The following is a 25966-nucleotide window of genomic DNA, read 5'->3' on the forward strand; positions in this document are numbered from 1 at the left end:
TCTCCTGTGGGATCGGGCCTAAACTGGCAGTCGGACATCCCCCGAGGGGTCCTGGACTGTGAGAGGGCACAGGCGGGGCTGAGGGACCCCCCTCCCCCACCACCACCCAGTGCACAAATTTCGTGCACTGGGACTCTAGTCTAATATAAACAGCCCCCTCCCCACAACCTCCCTCTCTTTCCTCGTGCCCCGTTCTCATTTGATTGGGGTCATTTAATCGCAATCCTGTCTAATGTGTTTGTCCATCTCCTGATTCTCTGCCTTCTTTGCCTGGAGTGTGAGCTCCAAGGGGCAGGAATTTTTTTTTTTCTGTGTTTTGCCCATTGAGGTGTCCCCAGACCCTGGGACAGTTCCCGGCACCCGACGGTCACACACTCGCTCAATATTGGGAAGAACATGGGAAGCAGCTGGAGTGGACCCGTGTCTTCATCGGAAATAACCTCCCAGAGCCAGTCCCGTGGTAGGGAGGGGCTGCCCTGCCCAGGGTCCAGGGAGTGCGGCGGCAAGAAGACCACACACAGAGTCCACTTCTCCTTGGACGCTTTATTTCTGGCCTTTGGAGGACATGCCCCTGGGAGCCAACTGCAGAGATGGGACCGGTCCACTGTCAGGGGAGGGAGCTGGAAACTCGGGGGGCTGGACGTTACATCCTCAGCATCTTCAGGAAGCAGTGGGGGGCGGGGGGGGGGGTCTGGAAGGAGTGTCAGGCCTCCTGCACGCCGGGGCCTGGGATGACTCATGAGTTGGCCCGTATGGTGTCCTGGATCCACTTGGTGAACATGCAGAGGTTGGTGTAGACCCCGGGCTTGTCGGGCTGAGCACAGGGGAAGTCCCCCCAGGACACCAGGCCCTGTAGGGTGCCGTTGCAGACCACGGGGCCCCCGGAATCACCCTGTGGGGAGAAAGGGAGGCACAGAGGGAAGCAGAGACGTGGGGAGGTGGGGAGAGGGAGACACAGGTGAGGGTGGGGCGGAGCATCAAGAGAGACACACAGAGATGGGAAAACATGGATAGACGAAGGGACGTGGAGAGAGACAGAGAGAGACAGAGAGAGAGAAAGAGAGAGAGAATGTTAACAGTCCACCCTACACCCGTCTTCTGTCCCTCCCGACCCAACCCCACCCTCTCCACTGTCTGTCTCTCCCGTTGTATCTCTCGCTGTTTCTCTCCTCTCGTGTGTCTCCAGCCGGACACTCCTTTCTCTCCCTTCCTCGCCCTTGACCCTCCCCTGACACCAATGCTACTTGTACTGAGCCTTCGCTTTTGCTGAGAGGCAAATCTCAGTCCTTGGAAGACAGTTTCTCAACCCGCTGACACTGGGGCCCGGGAATTCCTCGCCGTGAGAGGCTGTCCTGTGTCGTAAGAAATTTAGCAGCATCCTTGGCCTCTACCCACGAGAACCCAGCAGTTTCCCTCCTTTCTCTCCCCCCTAAATCCCCTGACAATCAAAAATATCTCCAGGCATTGCCATATGTCCCCCGGGCGGTTAAAAACCGTGAATAAAAAGGGGGGCTCCCTGGCGAGTCTGACGAGCTCAGCATCTGAAAGTAACCAACCACACAGATGTCCTAATCATAAAAAAGAAAAATGCTAATCGAGTGGGCTGTTGCCGGACGGCATATCCTATGTGACAGGTTTGCCCTTTACCTTGAGCCAGCCCTGTCCATGGGTTTTGTGCATCTGGAATAACAAAACCTTAACTATCCGACAAGCTCCTCTCCAGGGCTGCAGGACAAATGCTTGGATACTGGGAGGAGGGGACCCCAACATTCCCCATTGTTAGCTCTCACCCGCATAGCTTGGTAACCATGTATATTCACGGTTAACTATCCTGCATCCACATGTAAAAGAAACATACATCTCCCCATGTTACTTTGCATCCAATCCTAGAGAACCCCCCAGCCCCCCTTTTTGGTTTCTCCCGCCTCCTTCACCCACCACCCATGGATATCATGCAACCTTCCTTACCTCTTCTGCATTGATGCTCATCTATATATATAAAAGCCTAATAGGCTAATTGTCCCTCCGACCATCTGACCAGTTGCTATTACATGTACTGATCACCAGGGGGCAGATGCTCTGACTGGTAGGTTAGCTTGCTGCTGGGCGAGATGGGCCAGACATGCCCTGAAGCCCTCCTGCAGTTCCTCTCTGGCCCCAATCGTGCACCGGTGGGGGCCCTCGGCCTGGCCTGCACCCTCTCGCAATCCGGGACCCCTCGGGGGATGTCAGAGAGCTGGTTTCGGCCTGATCCCCGCAGGCCAGGCCAAGGGACCCCCCACCGGTGCACAAATCTGTGCACCGGGCCTCTAGTAATAAAATAAACCACCAGCCTGCCATCCCCTGGACCATGGTCTCAATCTTTTGAGATTTTGCTCTGGGGTCTGGCTCAAATAAACTCCTTAAACCTTTCTTGAGGTTTGGGGCCTCTTTTGCGGACAGACCTGCCCCCTTGGACTCATTTGGGTGGCCGAGGCTGGAATGACCCTCCTATAATAATACTCGCCACTCTTCACTGCCTTTTCTTATGGATGCGCTTACAAATTATGAATGCGTCCACAGAGCCTGGCGTCGATGCAAAGAAAGCCTGAGGCCTGGCCTCTTTCCCTACCAGCAGACACCATTTCGAGGCGGAAGAGCTTCGCTCCCCCGACCTCTAAGTTTCAGCTCTCTTGCGGCCTAATTTGTCTCATGCTTTTTGGCTTAATATCCCCGTAGGGCTCCTTTGGAGCGGCAGTTCGTTCAGCGCGCTGAGCCGCGGCTCCTGTTCTGTAAAGTAGAGCCAATAATAATGAGCTCAGTGAGCTAATCGGCTGACTAAGTGAGCCATTTAGGCAATTAGCCGCTCCCATTAGTATATTATTCCTGTTCATATTGTTGTTATTATTTCTTGCTGTGAGTGGCCAAGCCCGCACACTGGTATGAAAAACCAACTTGTCGTCCGCAAGAACCCCAACAAAACAACCAAACCAAACCAAACAAACACCCCCCCCCAAAAACCAAACCAAACCAAAACAAAACAACAAACCACAAGGCACCAAGCTTGGCCAAAATAGTCTAAAAGGCTGGCATTCAAACTAGATGTGTTTTCTTCTGATAGCCCCCACCCCCACCCCTCTATGCAGAGGTGCGTGCTTCTACTGTTAGGTGGGAACAGAACTGAAATTGGAGACCTGGGAAGCTGTTGCGATGGTGAGGTTTGTAAAGTTGGGGGGACCGGGGTGGTGGTGGTTAAGAGCTTGATAATGTCCATTCCACGAGAACCCTTGGGGGCCTGAGCACAGGGGAAGGATCCTGATTGCTGTATCAGTTTAATTTTAATGTCTATCATCCGCAATAGATGTAGTTTCCATGAGAACATAGAGAAACTCTGTGTTGGGGATCAAGAAATATTGTTGGACACTGACCCCCCCAGCCATCTCTCCAGCCTCAACTCCTACTTGGTCCCCGTTACTCCCCCAGACACGGTCCCCAAACACACTGGCTTCTTTCTGTCCTTTGAATCAGCTGAACTCCTCTCTGCCTCAGGGCCTTTGCACATGCTTTACTCGCCCTTTAACCTTTGCAAGGCTGGCTCCTTGGTGTCATTCAGTCCCTGCTCATATGCCACCTCTTCCGGGAGGCCCTCCCAAGCACCATTGTGAATGCTGCCCCCATCACTTGCTATCATAGAGCTATGTTTTGTTCTCTGCATAGCCCTTACCAGTCTCTGAAATGACTCTATGTATGCCATTTCTTGGGCCATTTTTAAAAAATCTTTTTGCTCCTCTAGCCCTTTCAACAACTTTGGTATCAATCTTATATATTCAACATTCTTTTTAAAATATATAATTTTATTGACTTTTTTTTTTTTTAAGAGAGGATGGGAGAAGGAAAGAGAGAAATATCAAACATCAACTGACTGCCTCCTGTGAGGCCCCCATGGGGGATTCAGCCCCCAACCCGGGCATGCGCCCTGACTGGGAATTGAACCGGCAACCTTTCAGTGCACAGGATGAGGCCCAACCAACTGAGCCACACCGGCCAGGGCTCACATTCTTCTTCTAGCATGGGTTTCTGTTTTCCTTCTTCAAGACATCTTACTAGCATTTGTTGAAAAACCTTCATGCTACACATTTTGTGGGAACAAGACACTTATCTGCCGCCTGCTTGAAATTTGCCCTAAAAGACAGGCTACACTGTGATGTGGGTCACGGGAAGGGGGCCCCTTGAGATCTGAATGCTTTGTGCAGTGCACAACCATACAAAGCAGCCTTCACCTCTCCCTCTAGATCTGTGCTGTCTTACACAGGAGCCACTCGCCACCGGGGGCTGGTGAGCGCGTGAACCGTGGCTAACCCACCTTTGCGGTCAGTGTAGAAATTCGTGCACACTGGCTGTCCTGGCTGGGTGGCTCAGATGGTTGGAGCACTGTCCTGTACACCAAAAGGTGGTGGGCACATACCTAGGTTGCAGGTTCGATCCCCAGTCGGGAGGCATATGGGAGGCAACCAATGGATATTTCTCTCTTTCTCTCTCTCCCTTACTCTCTCTCTAAAATTCAATAAAAGTGTACCCTCAGGTGAGGGTTAAAAAAAAATTTACACACTGTCTTTCAAAGACTTAGAATTGAAAAAAAAAGAATGTAAAATAATTCATTTTACAATTGATTTATATTAATTATACTAGAGGCCTGGGGTCCCTCAGCCTGGCCTGCACCCTCCCGCAAACCAGGATCCCTTGGGGGATGTCGGACTGCCGGTTTCGGCCCAATCCTTGCAGGCCAGGCTGAGGGACCCCACTGGTGCACAAATCCGTGCACTGGGCCTCTAGTATGCATATAAGATCTTTGGTTAATCTCTTCCCACCCTCCTCCCTCCCCCCTTCCTTCTGAGATTCATCAGTCTGTTGCATGTTTCCATGCCTGTGCCCTGAGCATCTGCCCCCTAGTGGTCAGTGCACATCATAGCCACCGGTTGAATGGTCGCTTAGGCTTTTATATATAGAGATTGTGAAATTAATTAAGACACATTGGGTTAAATATAACATATTATTAAGATAGTTAATTTCACCTATTTTTTTTTTTTACTTTAAAAAAATGTTGCTAGCCCTAGCTGGTTTGGCTCAGTGGCTAGAACGCCGGCCTGCGGACTGAAGGGTCCCTGGTTTGATTCCAGTCAAGGGCACATGCCTGTGTTGCAGGCTCCATCCCCAGTAGAGGCAGCCAATGCAAGAGGCAGCCAATCAATGATTCTCTCTCATCATTGCTGTTTCTATCTCTCCCTCCCCCTCCCTTCCTCTCTGAAATCAATAAAAATACATATTTAAAATGTTGCTACTGGAAAACTTAAAATTACAGGCATGCCTCACACCATTATATTCCTATGGGCTGTGAGAACCGGGGTCCTGGCGGATTTGGTCGTGGCTGGCTGCTCAGCGCTGAGCCAGGCCCCAGGTCCCACAGGCGGCACTCCGCGTGGACTGCTGGGCGAACGGACGTCTCAGCTCTTACCTGGCAGGAGTCTCTGCCCGCTTCGTCGCCGGCGCAGAACATGGTGTTGTCGATCTGCTGCGGGTAGGCCTGCTGGCACCGTTCGTGGTTCAGCACCGTGATGTTCAGACACTGGAGGACCTTGGGGAAGTTCACTGCCGGACAGAGACGGGCAGAGTGGGCCACCGTGAGCGTGAGCGGCGGGGAGAGACGGGGCAGGGCAGGGTGCTCAGACAGACACAGGGAGAAGGCGGACAGGCGTGAGCATCCGGAGGGACCCGGAGCCCTGGCTGGTGGGGCTGGAGCGACAACCTGCACACCGAAGGGTCCTGGGTTGGGTTCCAGGCCAAGGGCATGTGCCTGGGTTGCAGGTTCTCTCCCCACCCCCGGTTGAGGCAACTGATCGATGTTTCTCTCTCTCTCTCTCTCTCTCTCTCTCTCTCTCTCTCTCATCCATGAAGAGACTATCCACACACTCACACACACACACTCGCACACACACTCGCACACACTCACACACACACTCGCACATACTCTCATACACACACTCGCGCACACACTCGCGCACACACACTCTCATACACACTCACACACACACTTGCACACACTCACACACACTCGCATATACTCTCATACACACACTCACACACACTCGCACATACTCTCATACACACACGCACACACACTCACACACTCACACACACACGCACACACTTGCACACACTCACACACTCGCACATACTCTCATACACACACTCACACACACTTGCACACACTCACACACACTCGCACATACTCTCATACACACACTCACACACACTCACACTCACACACTTGCACACACTCGCACACACACACTCGCACATACTCTCATACACACACTCACACACACTCGCGCGCACACTCGCACACACACTCTCATACACACTCACACACACACTTGCACACACTCGCACACACACACACACTCGCGCGCACACTCACACACACACACACACAGGGACCTGGACACTCACCCTGGGGGCTGCTGGTTGTCCCCCAGCCAGACACCAAGCAGCTGGTGCCAACGGCTGGACAGTGGGAGGAGATGTTGATGGGCTTGATGTTCTGCGTCTCCATGACTTTTCGGCTCAGTTTGATGAGCATCAGGTCGTTGGTGTGGCCAGGGTGGGAGAAGCCGGGGTGGGGGATGGATTTGACCCCTCGGAGCAGCTGCTGCCCTTGTTCATACATGGGCGACAGGAAGCGGTGGCCGAGACGAATCTTGAAAATCCTGAGGAAGACGCTGCAGATCACCACCAACCCCGACCCCCAGCCCCATGTCCAACGCCAACCGCAGCCGCAAGCCTGGTCCCAACCCCACCCACCGTCATCCTCAACCCAGCCCAGCGCCATCGCCACCTCCAACCCCTCGCCTGTCCCCACCCCATCCCCACTCCCACCTGAATCCTTTCCCCACACAGAAACCAAACATGCATCCCTAACCCCAAACCTAACCATCCCCACCTTCAAGCCAACCATCTCCAACCCCACCCATAACCCTAACCCCAACCCCATCCTCAATCCCCCATCTATTCCCCATAGCAACTTTACCCCAACGCCATCCCAATAGCCACCCCTTTCGACTCTAGAGCCAGCCACAATTCCGTCCCCATCCCAAACCATGTCCATCCCCATCCCCAACCTCAAGCCCAACTCGAACCCCATCCCTAAATCCCTTACCCACCCCAAGCCATCAACCTATGCATTCCTACCTCCAAATCCAACCCATCCCTAACTCCATCCCCACCCACAACCCTCTCCCCAACTTAACCCTGTCCCCACCCCACTCTTTCCCCCAACTCCATTCTTTTTAAATAAATAAATAAATAAATATATTTTTATTGATGCCCGGACAGTGTGGCTCAGTGGTTGAGCATCGACCCCTGAACCAGGAGGTCACGGTTCGATTCCTGGTTAGGGTACATGCCCGGGTTGCGGTCTCAATCCCCAGTAGGGGTCATATCAATAAAAATCAATTATATATATATATATATATATATATATATATATATATATATATATTTTTTTTTTTTTTTTAATTATTATTATTTTCTTTTATTGATTTCCGAGCTGAAGGGGGAGGGAGAGAGCGATAGAAACATCATTGATGAGAAAGAATCACTGATCAGCTGCCTCCTGCACGCCACCCATTGGGGTGGGAGCCCACAACCCGGGCAGGTGCCCTTGATGGGAATCGAACCTGGGACCCTTCAGTCCTGGGTAGGCCGGGGCTCTACCCACTGAGCCAACCCGGCTAGGGCTCCAACTCCATCCTCAATCCCATCCCCAAATCTACCTCCTCGTGGTCCCTGGGCCCCGACCCATCTCCCCCAGCCCTTGGCCTCCAGGCCACCTCACCCCCCCACCCCCCCCACCCCGGTCCCCCACCCGGTTGGGTGAGGTCCCCACTCACTTCTTCCGACAGTGGGCGGCCGTGAGCAGCCACTGCCGGTCTACCAGCACCGCCCCGCAGTAGAGCTGGTTGGGTTTCAGCAGCAGCGCCGCCTGCCAGGGCTGGGCGTGCTCCGGGCAGTCTGTCCCGTTGATGATGCGGCTGCTGCTGTCGTTCTCCCGGGTGCCCTCTCTGGTCCCGGCTCCGAGGTCCCGGGAGCCCCCAGAGGCCCCAGAGGCCCCGGAGGCAGGGGCGTGGTTGCAGGCAGCACCCGCATTTGCAAGAACAGGCTCTGGGTGCAGGAAACAGGAGGGAAGGGGCTCGGAGGTGGAGCTGGGACTGGGGTGGGGGGTGGACAGTGGGGCCAGGAGTTTGGGGGGGGGGCAGGGGTCTAGAGCTGGAGCCACTGGGAGGGAACCAGGCTTAGAGTCCAAGGGCAGGGTCCAGGCTCAGGTGGCGAAGAGATCCCAGGAGTGGTCAGAGGTCAGTGGGTGGGGCCGGGAGGGTCAAGTTGGACACCCTCAGGGGTGGGGCCAAGGGTCAGGGGGTGCAGCCTGGGGTGCTCAGGGGGTGCAGCCTGGGGTGCTCAGGGGGTGCAGCCTGTGGCTGGGGCTTTAGGGGTGCGGCCTGGTTTCCAGGAGCGTGGCCAGGCCTCAGGGAATGGGGTCAGGGCTGGAGGCGGCCCAGCCTGGGTGTGGGTGGGGCTTGGGACCGACCTGGGTGGGGCCCAGGCCAGGGCCACCTGGACCGTCCAGCTACAGAGAGCCGGGCATTGGGGCGCGGGCGTGGGCTGGGCTCTAGGAATTGAGGCCCGAGGTGAAGCGGGGAGTCCTAGAGGCTGACGGGGTGGGCACAGCCCAGGGCCCGCCTGTGGGTGCGGCCTGCGCTGAGGGGCGGCTGAGTGAGGAAAAGGGTCCGGGTCAGGGCGCTCAGGGGGGCCCAGCGGAACCGGGAAGCGAGCTCAGCCTGGGGAGCCCCGTGGAGGGGAGAGCAGAGCTGGTTCTGACACAAGGCGCCTCCTGAATGCTCCTCCCCCCACAAACCCACAGACACGACCCCCCACCCCATCACCAGCCCCCATAGCTCATCAGGTCATGCTCTTGCTGACCACCCAGAGCAGAGAAGCTTCATCACACCCCAGGAAACACCCCCCCAGGAAACACCCCCCCCAGGAAACACCCCTCCCCCCAGGAAACACGCACACCCCCAGGAAACACGCACACACCCCAGGAAACACCCCCCCAGGAAACACGCACACCCCCAGGAAACACCCCCCCAGGAAACACGCACACACCCCAGGAAACACGCACACACCCCAGGAAACACCCCCCCAGGAAACACGCACACACCCCAGGAAACACCCCCCCAGGAAACACGCACACCCCCAGGAAACACCCCTCCCCCCAGGAAACACCCCCCCAGGAAACACGCACACCCCCAGGAAACACCCCCCCAGGAAACACGCACACCCCCAGGAAACACACGCACACACCCCAGGAAACACCCCCCCAGGAAACACCCCTCCTCCAGGAAACACCCCCCTCCCAGGAAACACACGCACACACGCCAGGAAACACCCCCCCAGGAAACACGCACACCCCCAGGAAACACCCCTCCCCCCAGGAAACACGCACACCCCCAGGAAACACCCCCTCCCCAGGAAACACGCACACCCCCAGGAAACATGCACATCCCCAGGAAACACCCCCCCCCCCAGGGAACACTCACCCCCAGGAAACCCTCCCCGGAAACACGAACCCCCCCCCCCCAGGAAACACGCACACACCCAGGAAACATGCACATCCCCAGGAAACCCCCCCCCGGAAACACGAACCCCCCCCCCAGGAAACACACGCACCACCCCAGGAAACACCCCCCCCGGAAACACTCACCCCCAGGAAACACCCCCCCCCCCGGGAACACGCACACACCCCAGGAAACACACACACAACAGCTGTCACAGACAAGTGCACATGCATCGCCTCCAGAGCCAGCTGCACACACCGCTGTCTCCTGCACACTGCCCAGGCGCACACCCTGGGGAGGCCCTACCTGCTCTCACACCCAGTGTCTCAGTCACACGCCTGCATACCTCATGTGCACGCATGTGCAGTCCATGCACACAGACATGTTAGTGCCATGGCACGCCGGGCACCATCCGCCTTCACACAGCCACTGCCTCAGAGGGAGGGCAGCTCCACATTGAGCTGCACTGGTGCACATACGGCCCCATACAAACACACAGTCACACACAATCACCCGCAGAAACACACAGTCACATACACTCACCCGCACAAACACACAGTCACATACACTCACCCGCACAAACACACAGTCACATACACTCACCCGCACAAACACACAGTCACATACAATCCCCCGCACAAACACACAGTCACATACACTCACCCGCACAAACACACAGTCACATACACTCACCCGCACAAACACACAGTCACATACACTCACCCGCACAAACACACAGTCACATACAATCCCCCGCACAAACACACAGTCACATACACTCACCCGCACAAACACACAGTCACATACAATCACCTGCACAAACACAGTCACATACAATCACCTGCACCAACACACAGTCACATACAATCACCTGCACAAACACAGTCACATACAATCACCTGCACAAACACACAGTCACATTCAATCCCCCGCACAAACACGCAGTCACCTGCAATCACCCACACAAACACACAGTCACATTCAATAACCCGCACAAACACGCAGTCACATTCAATCCGCTGCACAAACACACAGTCGCATACAATCCCCCGCACAAACACGCAGTCACCTGCAATCACCCACACAAACACACAGTCACATACAATCATCTGCTCAGTCACATACACTCACCCGCACAAACACGCAGTCACATTCAATCCGCCTCACAAACACACAGTCACATACACTCACCCGCACAAACACGCAGTCACCTGCAATCCCCCGCACAAACACACAGTCACCTGCAATCCCCCGCACAAACACACAGTCACATACACTCACCCGCACAAACACACAGTCACATACACTCACCCGCACAAACATGCAGTCACATACAATCACCCGTACAAACACGCAGTCACATACAATCCCCCACACAAACACGCAGTCACCTGCAATCACCCGCACAAACACAAGTCACCTGCAATCCCCCGCACAAACACGCAGTCACCTGCAATCACCCGCACAAACACAAGTCACCTGCAATCCCCCGCACAAACACGCAGTCACCTGCAATCTCCCGCACAAACACGCAGTCACATACAATCACCCGTACAAACACGCAGTCACATACAATCCCCCACACAAACACGCAGTCACCTGCAATCACCCGCACAAACACGCAGTCACCTGCAATCACCCGCACAAACACAAGTCACCTGCAATCACCCGCACAAACACAAGTCACCTGCAATCCCCCGCACAAACACGCAGTCACCTGCAATCCCCCGCACAAACACGCAGTCACCTGCAATCCCCCGCACAAACACGCAGTCACCTGCAATCTCCCGCACAAACACGCAGTCACCTGCAATCCCCCGCACAAACACGCAGTCACCTGCAATCCCCCGCACAAACACACCGTCACCTGCAATCCCCCGCGCGCAGGGCCTCACGCCGTCCAACGGGCCTAAGTAGAGCCACACCGCCTTGCACCCGCCCCAGTCACACAGTCACAGATATGGACGTGGACTCACACTCGCCCGGACCTGGCGCGGGTCGAGCAGCTCCCCCTTCCCGTCCCCCCTCCCCGCTCCCGGGCCACAGAGCGCCCTCCGCCCTGGGGCACAGCAGCCGGCACGCACGCAGCACGCAGCGCCTCTGCTTACCTGTCACCCGCAGAAGGAGAGCTGTGAGCAGGGCACCGACCATCCACGTCCAGGGCGGTCCTGTCCCAGCCATGGTCCCTGCACCGGCAGGGGGACAGAGAGCGGGAGGCCAAGTGACGACGGGAACCCCCTCTCCTACCTCCCCTCCCCCGGTCCCAGGGCGGAGAGGGGCCCGGGGACACTGCCCACCTGGGAGCCGACCCTGCAGTCGGGGCCGGGAGGGAGGACAGAGAGAGCCGCCTCTCCCTCGCTGCCCCCTCCCCTCCCCCGGCCTCACCTGCACGTCCCCCCGGTAGGGGGTGGGGAGCCCGCTCCCAGCTCAGCGCAGACGTCTGGGGCCCGCGCCGTCCCGCCGCCGCCTCCTCCCCGGCGCCCGGCACCCCGTCTGGGTTATAACCACCCACGGCCGCCCGGGGCGCATTCCCGGGGAGTGAGGCGCCCTGGCGGGTCTTAGCAATCACTCCTCTCGCCTCCCCCCACTTCCGCCCCTAGAGCACCCCCCACCCAGTCCCCAAAGCCACTCCCTGCCTCCTGGCCTGGGGATGGGGAGGGGTCTGCGCGCAGGGCGCGCGGCTCGGCCCCAGGCTTTTCCCGGCTCCCCGCGCCTGCTCTCACCTCCTGTCACCCTTCCAGCCCTGTCTCCGCGTTTCCAGCCCTTCCACCTTCCGTCTCTCCCTCTTGGCTTCCCTCCGAATCTGAGTCTCTTTCGGGATAAGGTGTCCACAGAGTATCACTTTTTGCCTCTCTCTCTCTCTCTCTCTCTCTCTCTCTCTCTCTCCTCTCTCTCTCTCTCTCTCTCTCTCTCTCTCGATCCTGGTCCCTCTGTGTCTCAACGTGTCTGTTCCTCCCTCCCTCCCTCCGCCTCTGTGGCTCCACATCTTGCCTTTGTTCTGCGTCTCCACGATCCTCTCTCTTTTGAATGCTTCGGAGCACTTGGCTTGTCAAATACCCCCTGCAATTCTTCTTTATTTTTTTATTTTTTATTTTTAAATATATTTTATTGATTTTTTACAGAGAGGAAGGGAGAGGGATAGAGAGTTAGAAACATCAATGAGCGAGAAACATCGATCAGCTGCCTCCTGCACACCCCCTACTGGGGATGTGCCCGCAACCAAGGTACATGCCCTTGACGGGAATCGAACCCGGGACCCTTTGGTCCGCAGGCCGACGCTCTATCCACTGAGCCAAACCAGTCAGGGCCTTTATTTTTTTTATTTTTTTTTTAAAATGGCTTTATGGAGGGATGACTGGGGCGCAAGACACCGTGCGAACTTCACGCGTCCAGTTTCCTGAGCTGTGAGGCGCTCTAGCCCAACCATGGCCACGATCATATCCTCGCCCCTTCCTGTGTCTGTGGTTCCTGGTCAATCTCTCTCCACCTCTGGGCTCCTGTATCTTTCCTCCCCTGTGCTCAATCCTCCTCAACCTCTCTCTGAGTCTCTCTCTCTCTCTCTCTCCCTCTCTCTCTCTCTCTCTCTCTCTCTCTCTCTCTCTCTCTCTCTCTCTCTGGCTTTCTGTCCCTTGGGCTCTCCAATCCTGCATTTTGGGTCCAGAAAACTCAGGCCACTTTGCCAAGACAGCCCACAACCCCTTCTCTTGCGGCACCCTGGTGCTACGGAGCAGGGAGCAGAAAGGGGTCAGGATCCAGCCCCCGTCTCCCTCCCCCCGCCCCCCCCCCCCCCCCCCCCGCCACCCCACGCAGGTGCGGTGGCTCAGCTGCACAGCCAGGCGTGGGTGAGAAAGTTGGGCAGGGCCACCTGAGGCTGAGGGGGTGGGTGGCTCCGGGCCCTTTGAGAAATGGGGCACTGGGTGGGGAACCCCAAAGGTGACTTGTCCCTCCCTGGTCCCGGGCCATCTGGGGCTGCCTCTCCTGACCTCTTCTCCATCCGGTCTTTCTGGGTGCCCCCGACTCTGTGCAAACATCTCTCACTGTGACTCCTCCAGGTCTCTGTCCCCACGAGGCTGTAAGAGCCACACACTCATTCAGCACATACGTGCTGAGCACCTACTGTGCGCCAGGCTCATCTACCCAAGAACAAATGGACACAGATGCTGGCCTGGTGGAGGTCACGTGCCTTGAAGGGAAACCACAGCTGTCTCCCTCACTCTGTCCCAAGGAGGGGGGGGAGGGTCTTAGAACCCTTGAGGCTGGCTTAGTGCACAGGGGGGAAAAATGAAAAATAAAATTCTGAGGTGTATTTGGATTATTACATGCATTAAAGTGACACATCCACAGCCTAGCCCTTCCTTAGTTTTTTAAGTTGAGCTTGCAAACCTTTTCATTCTAGATATATCTTTTTTTTAAATATTTTTTTTTTATTGATTTCAGAGAGGAAGGAAGAAGGAGAGAGAGAGATAGAAACATCAATGATGAGAGAGAATCATTGATCGGCTGCCTCCTGTGCACCCCCCACTGGGGACCGAGCCCGCAGCCCAGGCATGTGCCCTGACCAGGAATGGAACCGTGACTTCCAGGTTCATAGGTCGATGCTCAACCACTGAGCCACACCAGCCGGAATCATTCTGTATATGTTTTAACACATTTTAAAAAAGCGTCACCTGAGGAAATGTTTTTCATCGATTTTTAGAGAGAGAGGAAGAGAGAGAGAGAGAGAAACACTGATCGCTGCCCCCACCCCCCCTACTCGTCCTGAACCGGGCATGAAACCCGCATCCTTTTGTTGTACTGTACGGCACTCCAACCAGCTGAGCCACCGGCCAGGGTTTAACACACTTCTATGAGTTCTTTATAAGAACGCTTGGTCTAATTTACAAACGAAGTATCTTCACACATCTCAAACTACATTTTTTTATTTTATTGATTATTTACAGAGAGGAAGGGAGAGGGTTAGAGAGTTAGAAACATCAATGAGAGAGAAACATTGATCAGCTGCCTCCTGCACACCCCCCAACTGGGGATGTGCCCACAACCAAGGTACATGCCCTTGACCGGAATCGAACCTGGGACCCTTGAGTCTGCAGGCCGATGCTCTATCCACTGAGCCAAACCGGTTAGGGCTCAAACTACTTTTCTGAAACCAGCACATTCGGTCTCTTCAGGACGTGCTTCAATGGTTAGACACACCTCCCAGCAGGAAAACACATTCACACACCTCTGCATATTACACGTATACATGTGACCAGCGCCGCCTTTTTTCAAGCCTCCCAGCACGGGATAGGAGGTTGGTGTGACTCCAACTTGAACATCGGTCACCGATGACACACGTGAAGCTGAAGTCACCAGGCTGTCCCTAGGACAGGTACGATTCTCTTAGACACACAAGCACCTTAAGTACCAAATGCGCAAAGACCCTGCTTCAAAAAAAAACCAAAAAAAAATCCGTTAGACCTGGACAGTGTGCTCAGTGGTTAGAGCGTCGTCCCGTGCACCCAGTCAGGAAACATACCCAGGTTGCAGGTTTGATTTCCAGTCGGGGCAACAGATTGCTGTTTCTCCCTCCCATTGAGGTTTCTGTCTCTCTCCTTCTCAAGAAAGAATCAATAAGAAAACACGCATGTGAAAGATTGGGCCTGTAACAGTTTTGCATGTGAAAGATTGGGCCTGTAACAGTTTTTCTGCTCGATTTGAAAGTACATGGGAATTGAAAAAGGACTTTCACGTAGCAAAGCAGGGAGGGGCTCAGACTCGGGCACCAGCCTCCTGACGCTAAAATTCTGATGTGGCATCTGTGTATTGTTGTTATTAATCTTCACCTGAGGATATTTTTTCCATTGGTTGTTTTAGAGAGAGTGTAAGGGGGTGGGGGAGAGGGAGAGAGAGAGACAGAGAAACCTCGATGTGAGAGAGACACATCGATTGGTTGCCTCCAGCACGCACCCCCACCTGGGCTGGGGATGAACCAAGAACCCAGGTAGGTGCCCTTGACTGGGAATCGAACCTGAGACCCTTCGGGTGCCTGGGAGTTAATGCTCTAACCACTGAGTACACCAGCCAGGGCAATGTGGCCACCTAGCCTATATAATAAAAGCCTAATATGCAAATCAACTGAAACAGCAGAACAACCGGTCACATGACACGCACTGACCACCAGGGGGCAGATGCTCAACGCAGGAGCTGCCCCCAGCCCACAGGCCCCAGGTCAGCCGAGGCAGGTGCCACGTGACTTAGATGCTGTTTTGTCTTCCTCAGGGATGGGGCCGTGGGGGTTGTAAGAGAACAATACCTCTCTGGGGACAGGCCCGGGCCTGCGGTTTGGGGACAGAGGGGGGGACCCCGGTTGGGGTCACGCGTGGTGCGTGTTGATGGGAGAACCCGAGAAGGCATGCGGGAGCCTGGGTCCTCACTCAGCTCTGGCTGTCTGCTCCTCCCTGCCCATCCCCCCACCTTGAATGCACCCCAGTGAGATATTCTTTTTTTTTTTTTTTTTAATATATTTTATTGATTTTTCACAGAGAGGAAGGGAGAGAGATAGAGAGTTAGAAACATCAGTGAGAGAGAAACATCGATCAGCTGCCTCCTGCACGCCCCCCACTGGGGATATGCCCGCAACCCAGGCACATGCCCCCGACCGGAATCGAACCCGGGACCCTTCAGTCCGCAGGCCGACGCTCCATCCAAACCGGTTTTGGCAGTGAGGTATTCTAATACCCAGATCTGACCCCGTCCATCCTTCCCTCAGGGTCCACAGGATCAAGGCCAGCGTCTCCCGCCTGGCGTTCAAGGCCGAGTACCATCTCCCACGGACCCTGGAGGGTTAACCGCCTAGGCCGGCCAGGCTGCTGGAAGCACTAAGCAATGGCGGGGTCCCAGGGCAGCAGACGTGGGAGAAAAGCAACAAGTGTCACCAGCAGTGACATTTACTCTTTATTCAGCAGGCAGGCGTGCCAGGCCCTGGTGCCCGTGTTTCCTACATTCGAGACCTTGAATCCTCCCAACGGCGGCCCCTGAGTTATGAGGGGCATAGTGTTACTGTCCCTGTTTCACAGATGAGAGTTTGCACGGGGAGCAAGAGGCAGAGCTGGGGTTCCAACCCGGGTTTCTCCAGGCGTGTGACCGCTCCTCTGCGGGGAGACAACACGCCCCTGGGATCATCAGGAGGGAGCGCTGGTCGGAAGCGATTTTCCTGTTTTCTCTTAGTGGTGGGGGCAAGACCTCAGCCCGTGGCCCCCCTCACCCCCAGGGATGGGGTTGGGGTAAAATCAGGCAGAATGAAGCATTAAGGGTTGATTCCGGGCGGGGGTGGAGGGGAGGAGGCCCAGTCTTGATCGGAGATGTCTTAGAGGCGGTACGTGGGGGCCGAGGTCAAGGGTTGGATGCCACATGTCAGAATGAGTTGGCCCAAATGGTTCTCCGGACCCACTGGTGATATCTGCAGACGTTGGTGTAGACCCCCGGCTTCTCCTTGGATCCACAGGGGACGTCACCCCATGATACCAGGCCTCGGAGACGGTTTCCACACACGAGTGGGCCCCCGGAATCGCCCTTCGGGGAAAGAGGGAGAGAGTCAGTAATACAGGGAGAGAGAGACAGAGAGACAGGAGGAGACACGGACATGCAGAAAGGGAGAGACATCAGAGATGGAGAGACTCAGGAACAGACACACACACATATTTTTTATTGATTTCAGAGAGGGAGAGGGAGAGAGAGATAGAAACATCAATGATGACAGCGAATCATTGATTGGCTGTCTCTTGCACTCCCCCAACTGGGGACGAAGCCCGCAACCCGGGCATGTGCCCTTGACCGGAATCGAACCTGGGACCCTTCAGTCCGCAGGCTCTGTCCATAGAGCCAAACCAGCTAGGGCTCTCTCACCCTTTTCATGCCTCAAAGTCTCTCCCAGCTTATCTCTGTAAAGCCCCGGTAAGGTCTCTGTGTGTGTGTCTCTCTCTTCCTGTCTCTGTCTGTGTTTTCGTGTCTCTGTCCTTTGCGGTATAACTGGCGGGTCCCGTCATTGGCCTCACCTGGCAGGAATCCTTCCCGTACTTCTCATCCCCAGCACACACCATGTTTTGGGTGATCTGGCCAGGGTAGGCACGCTCACAGTCCTGATGAGGTACCAGGTGGACATCTGCACACTGGATGGTGTTAGGAAACACACCTGATGAGAGAGAGAGGGGGGCGGTGGGGCAGGCTCACTTCAGAACCCATCCTTCCCACATCCTCCCCAGCGACCATCCGAGCCCTACAACTCCTCCCTCCTCTGCTGGTCCCCATTGCCCGCTGGTTCCCTTCTCCCCATGTGCCTCTTATTCTTAAAACCCATTTCCATTGGCCTGGACTCTTGATAGGTCCCTCTTTATGCCATTCTTCCCTCCCATTGGCTCGTCTTCCTCATTAGCCCCTCCCTTCTCATGAGTCTTCATTTCCTGTGGGTTTTTCCTTTCTCCTAGGTCCTGCCTCCGCTTCTCTCTCCTCCCCTGGCCCCACCTTCTCCCGTAGTTCCAGCCGACCTGTAGACGCTTCCTGTAATAGTGACCGCCCCTGTCACCCCCCTTTGCCCTTCATTGGACCATTTTTGCTCATTGGCGCATCCTGGTTGGTCACCACTGGACCATTAGTCCTTTCCTAACGGGACCCTTTTTTGCCCATTGGCTCTACCCTTCCTATTGGCCCTTCATCCAATGGTCCACCTCCCTCATTGGTCCTTCCCTAAATGGCTCTCCCTTCCATTGGCCCTCCATCCATGGTCCACCTCCCTCATTGGTCCTTCCCTAAATGGCTCTGCCCGTCCATTGGCCCTTCATCCAATGGTCCACCTCCCTCATTGGTCCTTCCCTAAATGGCTCTCTCTTCCTATTGGCCCTTCATCCATGGTCCACCTCCCTCATTGGTCCTTCCCTAAATGGCTCTCCCTTCCTATTGGCCCTTCATCCAATGGTCCACCTCCCTCATTGGTCCTTCCCTAAATGGCTCTGCCCTTCCATTGGCCCTTCATCCAATGGTCCACCTCCCTCATTGGTCCTTCCCTAAATGGCTCTCCCTTCCTATTGGCCCTTCATCCAATGGTCCACCTCCCTCATTGGTCCTTCCCTAAATGGCTCTCCCTTCCTATTGGCCTTTCATCCATTGGTCCACCTCCCTCATTGGTCCTTCCCTAAATGGCTCTCGCTTCCTATTGGCCCTTCATCCATTGGTCCACCTCCCTCATTGGTCCTTTTCTACATGGCTCTGCCCTTCCATTGGCCCTTCATCCAATAGAGCAACTTCTTTTTTGGCCCTTCGCTCACAGGCCCACCATCAACGGTTCCCACTGATTTATTTGACTACTTTCTTCCTCTAGTGACTCCCTTTGACTATTCACTCTTCCCCCATGGCCCCTCCCTCATTAGCTCTCTCTACCCACCCACTCTCTCAATTCACACCCTTCCATTGGCTCCCCTGCTTTAGTCATCTCTCCTCTCCCATTAGTCCCTCCTCCACTTACCCCTTCTGATCATCAGTGCAGCCTGATTGGTCCCTTTCGACAACTGGCCGCCTTTCTGATCGGTATCTCCCCATGGGTTCTCCCCCCTCCTCACTGACCCCTCATCTTATGGCCCATCCAGCCATACCACTCACCCACTGGTCTACTTTCTCCATTGGCTAGTCACTCATTAGCCCCACTTCCATATTTGTCTTCCCCTCCCCTTTGACCTTTCACCCGGGACACACTGCCCCATTGGTCCTCACTGTCAGACCACTGTCACCTTTGACCCTTCACCCTTTGGCCCACCTTACCCAGGACCCATTGGCCTGCTTCCCCATCTTACTGACCACTTGCTGTCTTGCCCCAGCCCAGGATTTGGCAGCTGGTGCGGTTGGCCGAGCAGTCTCTCTCCAGGGCCAGGGGCCGGATGCGGTCCGAGAGTTTGGCCGGGCGCTTCAGGCGTAACAGCATGATGTCCTGGTCATGGGTGGCCGCGTTGTAGCCAGGGTGGACCACGGTCTGGACAACAGAGCTCTGCTCCTGGAAACTCTCTCTTTCGTAAAGGTTGTGCTTCCCCAGGTAGACCTGAAGATTCCTGGGGGAGAGAGGAAAAGGGCGGGGGTCTCACCTTTAGCCCTTGGGCTGCGGCTGAGACTCCAGATGGGGTGGCGGTGGGAAGTGGGGTAGCCTGGGACACCCCGAACTATCTGGCCGTGTTTCCTTCCGTCTTCCCAGCTCAGCAAATGACGACTCTATCCTTCCAGCATAAACTGGGAGACGATGCTTGACTCTTTATCTCATGCCTTCATGACTCTTTATTTCACGTCTAAGCAGTTCGGAAATCCTTTCGTCTCTTCAAAATGTACCCAGAATCTGACCGCTACTCGCCTCCCCCACTGCTACCATCTTGGTCTGAGCAGCCATCATCCTTTACGCGGACTACAATAGCTACCTCGCTGGACTCCTTGCTTCTGCCGTTGGCCCCCTGTAGGCTATCTTCCACAGAACAGCCGTAGATGTTTTAACAACCTACGTTGGTCCTGTCCTTTGCTCGGAATTCTCCCATGACTCCCAACTCACTCTGAGGAAAGACCAAAGTGCTCACCACGGCCTACGTGGTCCTGCCTGTCACCTCACAGGTATCTCCTCCCACTCCCCACTCCCCCCCCCCCCCCCCCCCCCCGCCACCAACCTCTTTCTAACTCCGGCCACACTGGTTTCCCCGCCTTTCCTTGAACACAACAGTCATCCTCCCACCCCCGGGCCTTTGCACTGGCTGCTTGCTCTGCCAGCAACCATTCCCGCCCCCCCCCCCCCCCCCCAGATATCTGCATGGTTCCCTCCCTCACCTACTTCAGATGTCACCTCCTCATTTGAGGCCTTCCTTGCAACCCAATTAAGATGTAAATATCCACCCCAACAGGTAATTCTTATCTCCCGCTCCCGTCTTCTTCTCCACCAGAAAACCTATCATTATTCTTTTCTGTATAATCTATGTGTTGTTAAATATTTACTTGTTGTATTGTCTCTCCTCCCACCATCACCTCAGTGCCCAACAGCACTGTCCGCAATGATGAAGATTTATCTGCCTACGTGATACCGTGACCACTAGCCACAGGCAACTACGGAGCACCTGAAACATGGCTCGTGGATTTGGGATTTCATTTCATCTTTTTAAATAATATATTTTTTTTTATTGATTTCAGAGAGGAAGGGAGAGGGAGAGAGAGAGAAACATCAATGATGAGAGAATCATTGATCGGCTGCCTCCTGCAGGCACCCTACTGGGAACTGAGCCCGCAACCCAGGCATGTGCCCTTGACCAGAATCGAACCCGGGACCCTTCAGTCCGCAGGCTGACGCCCTGTCCACTGAGCCAAACCGACTAGGGCCATTTCTTTTTTATTCATGTAAATTTAATGAGCCATAGGTGGCTGACGGCATGACTCTAGAATATCAAGACGGGGACGTTTGTTTTGTTCAGATACAGTATCCTCAGAGCCTAACCAGTATCTGGAACATGACGGATATTCAAGAAATACTTGTGGCCGAAACCGGTTTGGCTCAGTGGATAGAGCGTCGGCCTGCGGACTGAAGGGTCCCGGGTTCGATTCCGGTCAAGGGCATGTACCTGGGTTGCAGGCACATCCCCAGTGTGAGATGTGCAGGAGGCAGCTGATCGATGTTTCTCTCTCATCGATGTTTCTAACTATCTCTCTCCTTTCCTCTCTGTAAAAAATCAATAAAATATATTTAAAAAAAAAAAAAGAAATGCTTGTGAAATGGATCCAAGAGCCACTCCCTTGCTCAAAAGCTTCCCATAGCTCCCATGGCCCTCAGAATACAGCCCAAGAGTCCCGTCCCACCGTTCTCTGTCGTCCTCCCCCCGCCCCCCCCCAGCCCCGTGAACTGGTAATGCTCCAGAGTGTTCTCACTTCAGGGCCTTTGCCTTGTGTTTCTCCTGCTCTAAATGCTCTCCCCTCAGCGTCCCTGGGCCACACCGTCTCGTTTTCTGTGCCTCCGCTTGACTTTCAACTCATCCACCCACAGTAGGTGCCTCTGCTCTTTTCCATTCCTGTCCTTCTTCACGGGACTCGGGGTAATTGGTAATTATACCATTTTTTTCAGGGGTTTGTTTGCTAACCGTCTTTCTGTCCTGGTGCCCCCAGGGGCAGGGATGGTCATCCCCTCCTGAATCCCCACTGCCCGACTCCAATCTGGCCCTTAGTGGGTGTTCTCAGTCAATGGGCACTGAAGGGATGAATGAGGATGGGGGGGGGTGAGGCCAGTTCTCGCTGAGCATGGCGGAGTCCACTCTGGGGTCCATGAGTCCATGACGGGACCCCCTCCCCCCCCCCCCACCCCCGCCACACTAGGTGAGGTATCAGTTGCCTGCCACACACGTGAGTCATCATCCCTGGCTGTTTCCCTAAGCCTCAGTTTCCTCATCTGCAAAATGGGGCCAGCAGGCCCTTCTTGTGGAAATGGAATGTCGCTGGAAGCCGATCCACCCTGGCTGCTTGATGCAGTCGCTGCAGGGATGTTTCAAGGGGCCTGGCGTAGATGGCATTCTGTTCTTAATATGTTTGCTCCCCTTCTTAGCGCTATGTGTTTTAACCAAGGTCACCTCTCCGAGAAAGGTTGTTTCCCCAGGTGAGGATTTTTATCAGTAAAACCCCTTACCTAAGTGCCAGGCGGGTAGTTAATCACTTTAACTACGAACAATCACGCTTAAGCTACATAATCTTTACTTAGAATAACCTCCTTCAGTTACTTCCTTGTAGCTTAAGAGAACAATGGAATAACCTTGGAATGGAGGTAAGAAACGCCCTAACCTTTGGCATAGAATGGACGGGATTAAGACCAAATAGTATAAATACAGATGTTAGATGACCATAAAGTGAAGAACCTGGCTATGATGATCACCTAAACACTGACTCCGGCCACACCTTTGGGAACCCCTGGGCCCGCTGGGGCTGGACCCCAGCAGAATGTCACTGCTTCGCCGGGGACCTGGCCCGCCGTCGTTAGCGCCAAACAGCTGCTGTTCGTGTAACGTGTGGTTACCCGTGCCCTGAGGATCTGTCCCAGGCCCTCTCCGCTCCTCTATCCGGCCCGCTTTTTGGGTGATCTCATCTGGTGCCGGGCCTTTAAGTACTACCTGCTCGCGGATGACGCCTTCATCTCCACCTCCCGCTCTGACCTCTCCCCGGGGCGCCAGCGGCCAACCTGGCACCCTTCCTGGACAGCTCCCAGGTGTCTCCGACTCATCTTGGCAAAAAGCAAAAATGCCTGACGCTCCCCCGGCCCGGCCCGTCTCCAAGCTGCTACTCTCTTCCTCTTCCCTGACGACGACGATGCAGCCAGAGACACAACCTAACACCCCCAGGTCAAATCCTTGGAGGCCAGCCCTGCTGGCTCTCTTCCCCTCCCGTCCCACATCACCAGGTCCTGCTGGCTCAGTCTCCAAAGAACTCCCAAGGTTTCTAACTTCTGTTTGCATCCCCCCAGCCAGCATCCTGGCCCCAGCCAGCATCTTCTGGCGCCGGGGGACGAACGGCGTGGCCGGGGCCTCCTCACGCACCCGTTCACCACCTCTCGCCCCGTCCAGGTCTCACCAGGTAGCCAGATCGCTTCTGACAACGAAATCAGATCTTGCTGCTGCCCAGATTCAAACCCGCCTGTGCAGGCTTTCCCCTGCACTTAGAACGAGCCCGTCTTTCTCTCCAGGGCCCTCCTTGCACCACCAGCTCCCCGGGGAGAAGGCCAAGTTCACCAGAGCAGCAGCTCTGCCTGTTTTCTTCCCGGCTCGGTCCCCAGGGCCCCACGAGGCGCCTGGCCCATATTCAGTGCTCAATTAACTATTGGCCAAATGAGACTGGTTATCAGATGGCCTCGCTCCGGGACGGGGGGGACATGCATGCCATTCCGTGCCTGACTGGAGTCTGCAAGACCTCGGCGGGCTCTAACTGCCACCACTCCCCGTGTCCGCGGTGTGGCAACTCACGGTTTTCTGCAGTGCGCGGCCGTGAGGACCCAGGACGGGTGGATGAGCACCCCGCCGCAGAGCAGCTGGCCCGAGTTGTAGAGGGCGGCTTGGTAGGGGTGGGACATCCGCTCGCAGGGCCCACCAGACAGCACCTTATCCTTCCTCTCGGCCTGGACTGCGGGAGGAGGCGGGCAGCGTCAGAGGGGAGGTCTGGAGAGAGCAGCTTCGAACCCCGTCCTGCCTCAGTCATCCAGATGGTCCCCATCCGCACGCCCAGCTGTGTCCAGCACCACCCCCAACGCCGATCCTGTCCGCCATCTCCCCCCCGACTCCCGATCTTCACGGCCACCTCCCTCCCCCTTCCCTTCTGCATCCCCCCTCTCTCACCTCGTCTCCTGCATCTTCCTCGTCCCAACCCCCCCTCCCCTTCCAAACCTGTGTGGCTCCCACCTCCACCATCTCCAGTTCCAATCTCGGCCCCATCAGCAACCCCCACCCTGTCCCCAAACCTCCCCATCCCCCACCCCCCTTTTCCCCACCTGCTGCGGTCAGGACCAGGGCTGCAATCAGCGTCTTCATGGCCGGTCCTGGGAGGGGAAGCCAAGTGCTCCATCAGGCCCCGGCTCAGGCCCCACGCAGGCCCCTCCCCCTTCTCCCTCCTCCCGCCCCCTCCTCCCTGGCCTGCCATGCATGCTCTCCAGACCCCTGCCTTCTGATCTTCATCCAGCCTCCCGATGTCTGGTCTCCTATACCCCTGCCTTCCACCTGAGGGTCCCCTGAAGGCAGGGGACAGGGAGACCCCAGTCCTGCCCCTGCTGGTCCCAGGGGCTGCTCGGTGCAGCGGGAGCCACAGGCAGTCATTCTGTTGGCCCGCCTATTAACAGGGAGGGCTGGCCCCAGGGGCCCCTGACAGTCCTTCCTCCCCATGCATCTTCCTCTGCACCTCGGCTCTGGGCTCTGGGCTCGCCTGCTGCTCACCCCCACACTTTCATATTCTGGGGTGCGGTGCAGTCTTACCTGCTGGGGGCCACTGCCTGCCGGGCCGGGGCCACTGCATGTCACAGGCAGCGAGTCAGAAACACAGGGAGCTGAGCGGAGGAAAGGGATTGGCAAGGCAGTGAGGATCCCCAGAAACAGGAGAGAGCGGCAGACACACAGACAGAGGACGAGGCCGGCGGAGAGCGGCAGAGGTGGGGGCTGTGGGGCCGAGACGTCAAGGGCCTGACGGATGCTCCAGGCTCCGGGCTTCCCTGCAAGTGTCTGGTCTTTTCCCCAGAAGCTCCTGAGCGTCCTTTTAACCCACCTCGCCCAGGTCCCCGAGGCTGGAGGCCGCCCCGCCCATTTCCTCCTCACCTGCCCTCCCACACACATTCTTCACCCCTCACAGCGCTGCTCCTGATGACCCCTGACCCCAGCTTCCAGGAAGGAGCACATTGTCCCTAAGTGCCCTGGGAGCCCGGACTCCTGGGTCTGAGGGAGGAGGGGCTGGGGGCCTGGACCCCTGGGTCTGAGGGAGGAGGGGCTGGGTGCTGACCCCTGGGTGCGGGAGAGGGACAGATGGGACCTCGCCCTCCTCATTCCCTCTAGGTTTTGAGCAAGAAAGTGGCGGAGGACCCACATGTGGGTTCCCGGGGAACCCAGCAGCAGCTCGGCTTTCAGGGGCCCCACCACCCCTGTCTGTCCCTGCTCAGGACCCACAAGTCCTTGTGTCCTGGGAGCCAGGCCGCGCGGGGTCAGTGGGGCTGGGGTGACTCACCAACCTGCCCTCAAGTCCCTCTGTGCGTGCGGATGACCTCCTTGCCCCCACGAGAGAGTGAGCCAGCAGTGAGAGAGCGTGTGTCACTGGGCTGGTACTCGACCCTGCCCGGGGCCGGGGTGCAGGCCGGGGTGCAGGCCGGGGCGCTGTGGGGAAAGGCCTGGAACAATCCGGCTTTGTCCGCCCCCAGCGCCCCATGCCAGGCTCCTGGCAGCTCCTTGCCCAACCTCGCTTCCAGGAAGGCGGGTGGCGGGCGGCACTCAATAGCTCCCTTGTCCCCCCCCAACCCCCCCGTCCCTGCACCCCACACACGTACAGGCCCCTTATAGCAGTGGTTCTCAACCTTCTGGCCCTTTTAGTTCCTCCTGCTGTGACCCAACCATAACATTATTTTCGTTGCTACTTCATCACTGTCATGTGGCTACTGTGATGCATCGTCATGTCAATATCTGATATGCAGGGTGGTCTGAGGCGACCCCTGTGAAAGGGTCGTTCGACCACCGAAGGGGTCGCGACCCACAGGTTGAGAACCGCTGCCTTATAGGGTCTTGGTTGTCCACCCACCTCTGCCGGCTATCAGGGCTCCTGACCCT

At 56.1% G+C, this 25966-nt stretch overlaps 2 protein-coding genes across 3 annotated transcripts; both read right to left on the reverse strand.

The window, feature by feature from the left end:
• Positions 1-524: 524 nt before the first annotated feature.
• Positions 525-11831, reverse strand: LOC308531294 (kallikrein-5-like; the record flags this gene model as incomplete). Its single annotated transcript, XM_081108249.1, has 5 exons — positions 525-892; positions 5492-5625; positions 6487-6743; positions 7926-8196; positions 11759-11831. 5 exons carry the CDS (start codon positions 11829-11831, stop codon positions 737-739), a joined length of 891 nt encoding a protein of 296 aa, XP_080964375.1. The 3' UTR covers positions 525-736.
• A 4335-nt stretch (positions 11832-16166) lies between these two features.
• LOC308531337 (kallikrein-6-like) lies at positions 16167-25483 on the reverse strand. Of its 2 annotated transcripts, XM_081108303.1 has the most exons (7): positions 25378-25483; positions 24635-24705; positions 24157-24204; positions 23636-23792; positions 19476-19723; positions 17684-17820; positions 16167-17201 (listed from the first exon to the last, which is right to left on the reverse strand). In XM_081108303.1, the coding sequence occupies exons 2-7, from the start codon at positions 24672-24674 to the stop codon at positions 17043-17045; spliced, it is 789 nt and encodes a 262-aa protein (XP_080964429.1). In that variant the 5' UTR covers positions 24675-24705; positions 25378-25483; the 3' UTR covers positions 16167-17042. The 2 variants fall into 2 exon arrangements, with proteins under 2 accessions (XP_080964429.1, XP_080964430.1); XM_081108304.1 differs by lacking the exon at positions 25378-25483 and having other exon boundaries at positions 24635-24867.
• Between the last annotated feature and the right edge of the window lie 483 nt (positions 25484-25966).

The sequence above is a fragment of the Myotis nattereri genome (genome assembly GCF_964212035.1).
Source record: "Myotis nattereri genome assembly, chromosome: 15".
Taxonomy (NCBI): domain Eukaryota; kingdom Metazoa; phylum Chordata; class Mammalia; order Chiroptera; family Vespertilionidae; genus Myotis; species Myotis nattereri.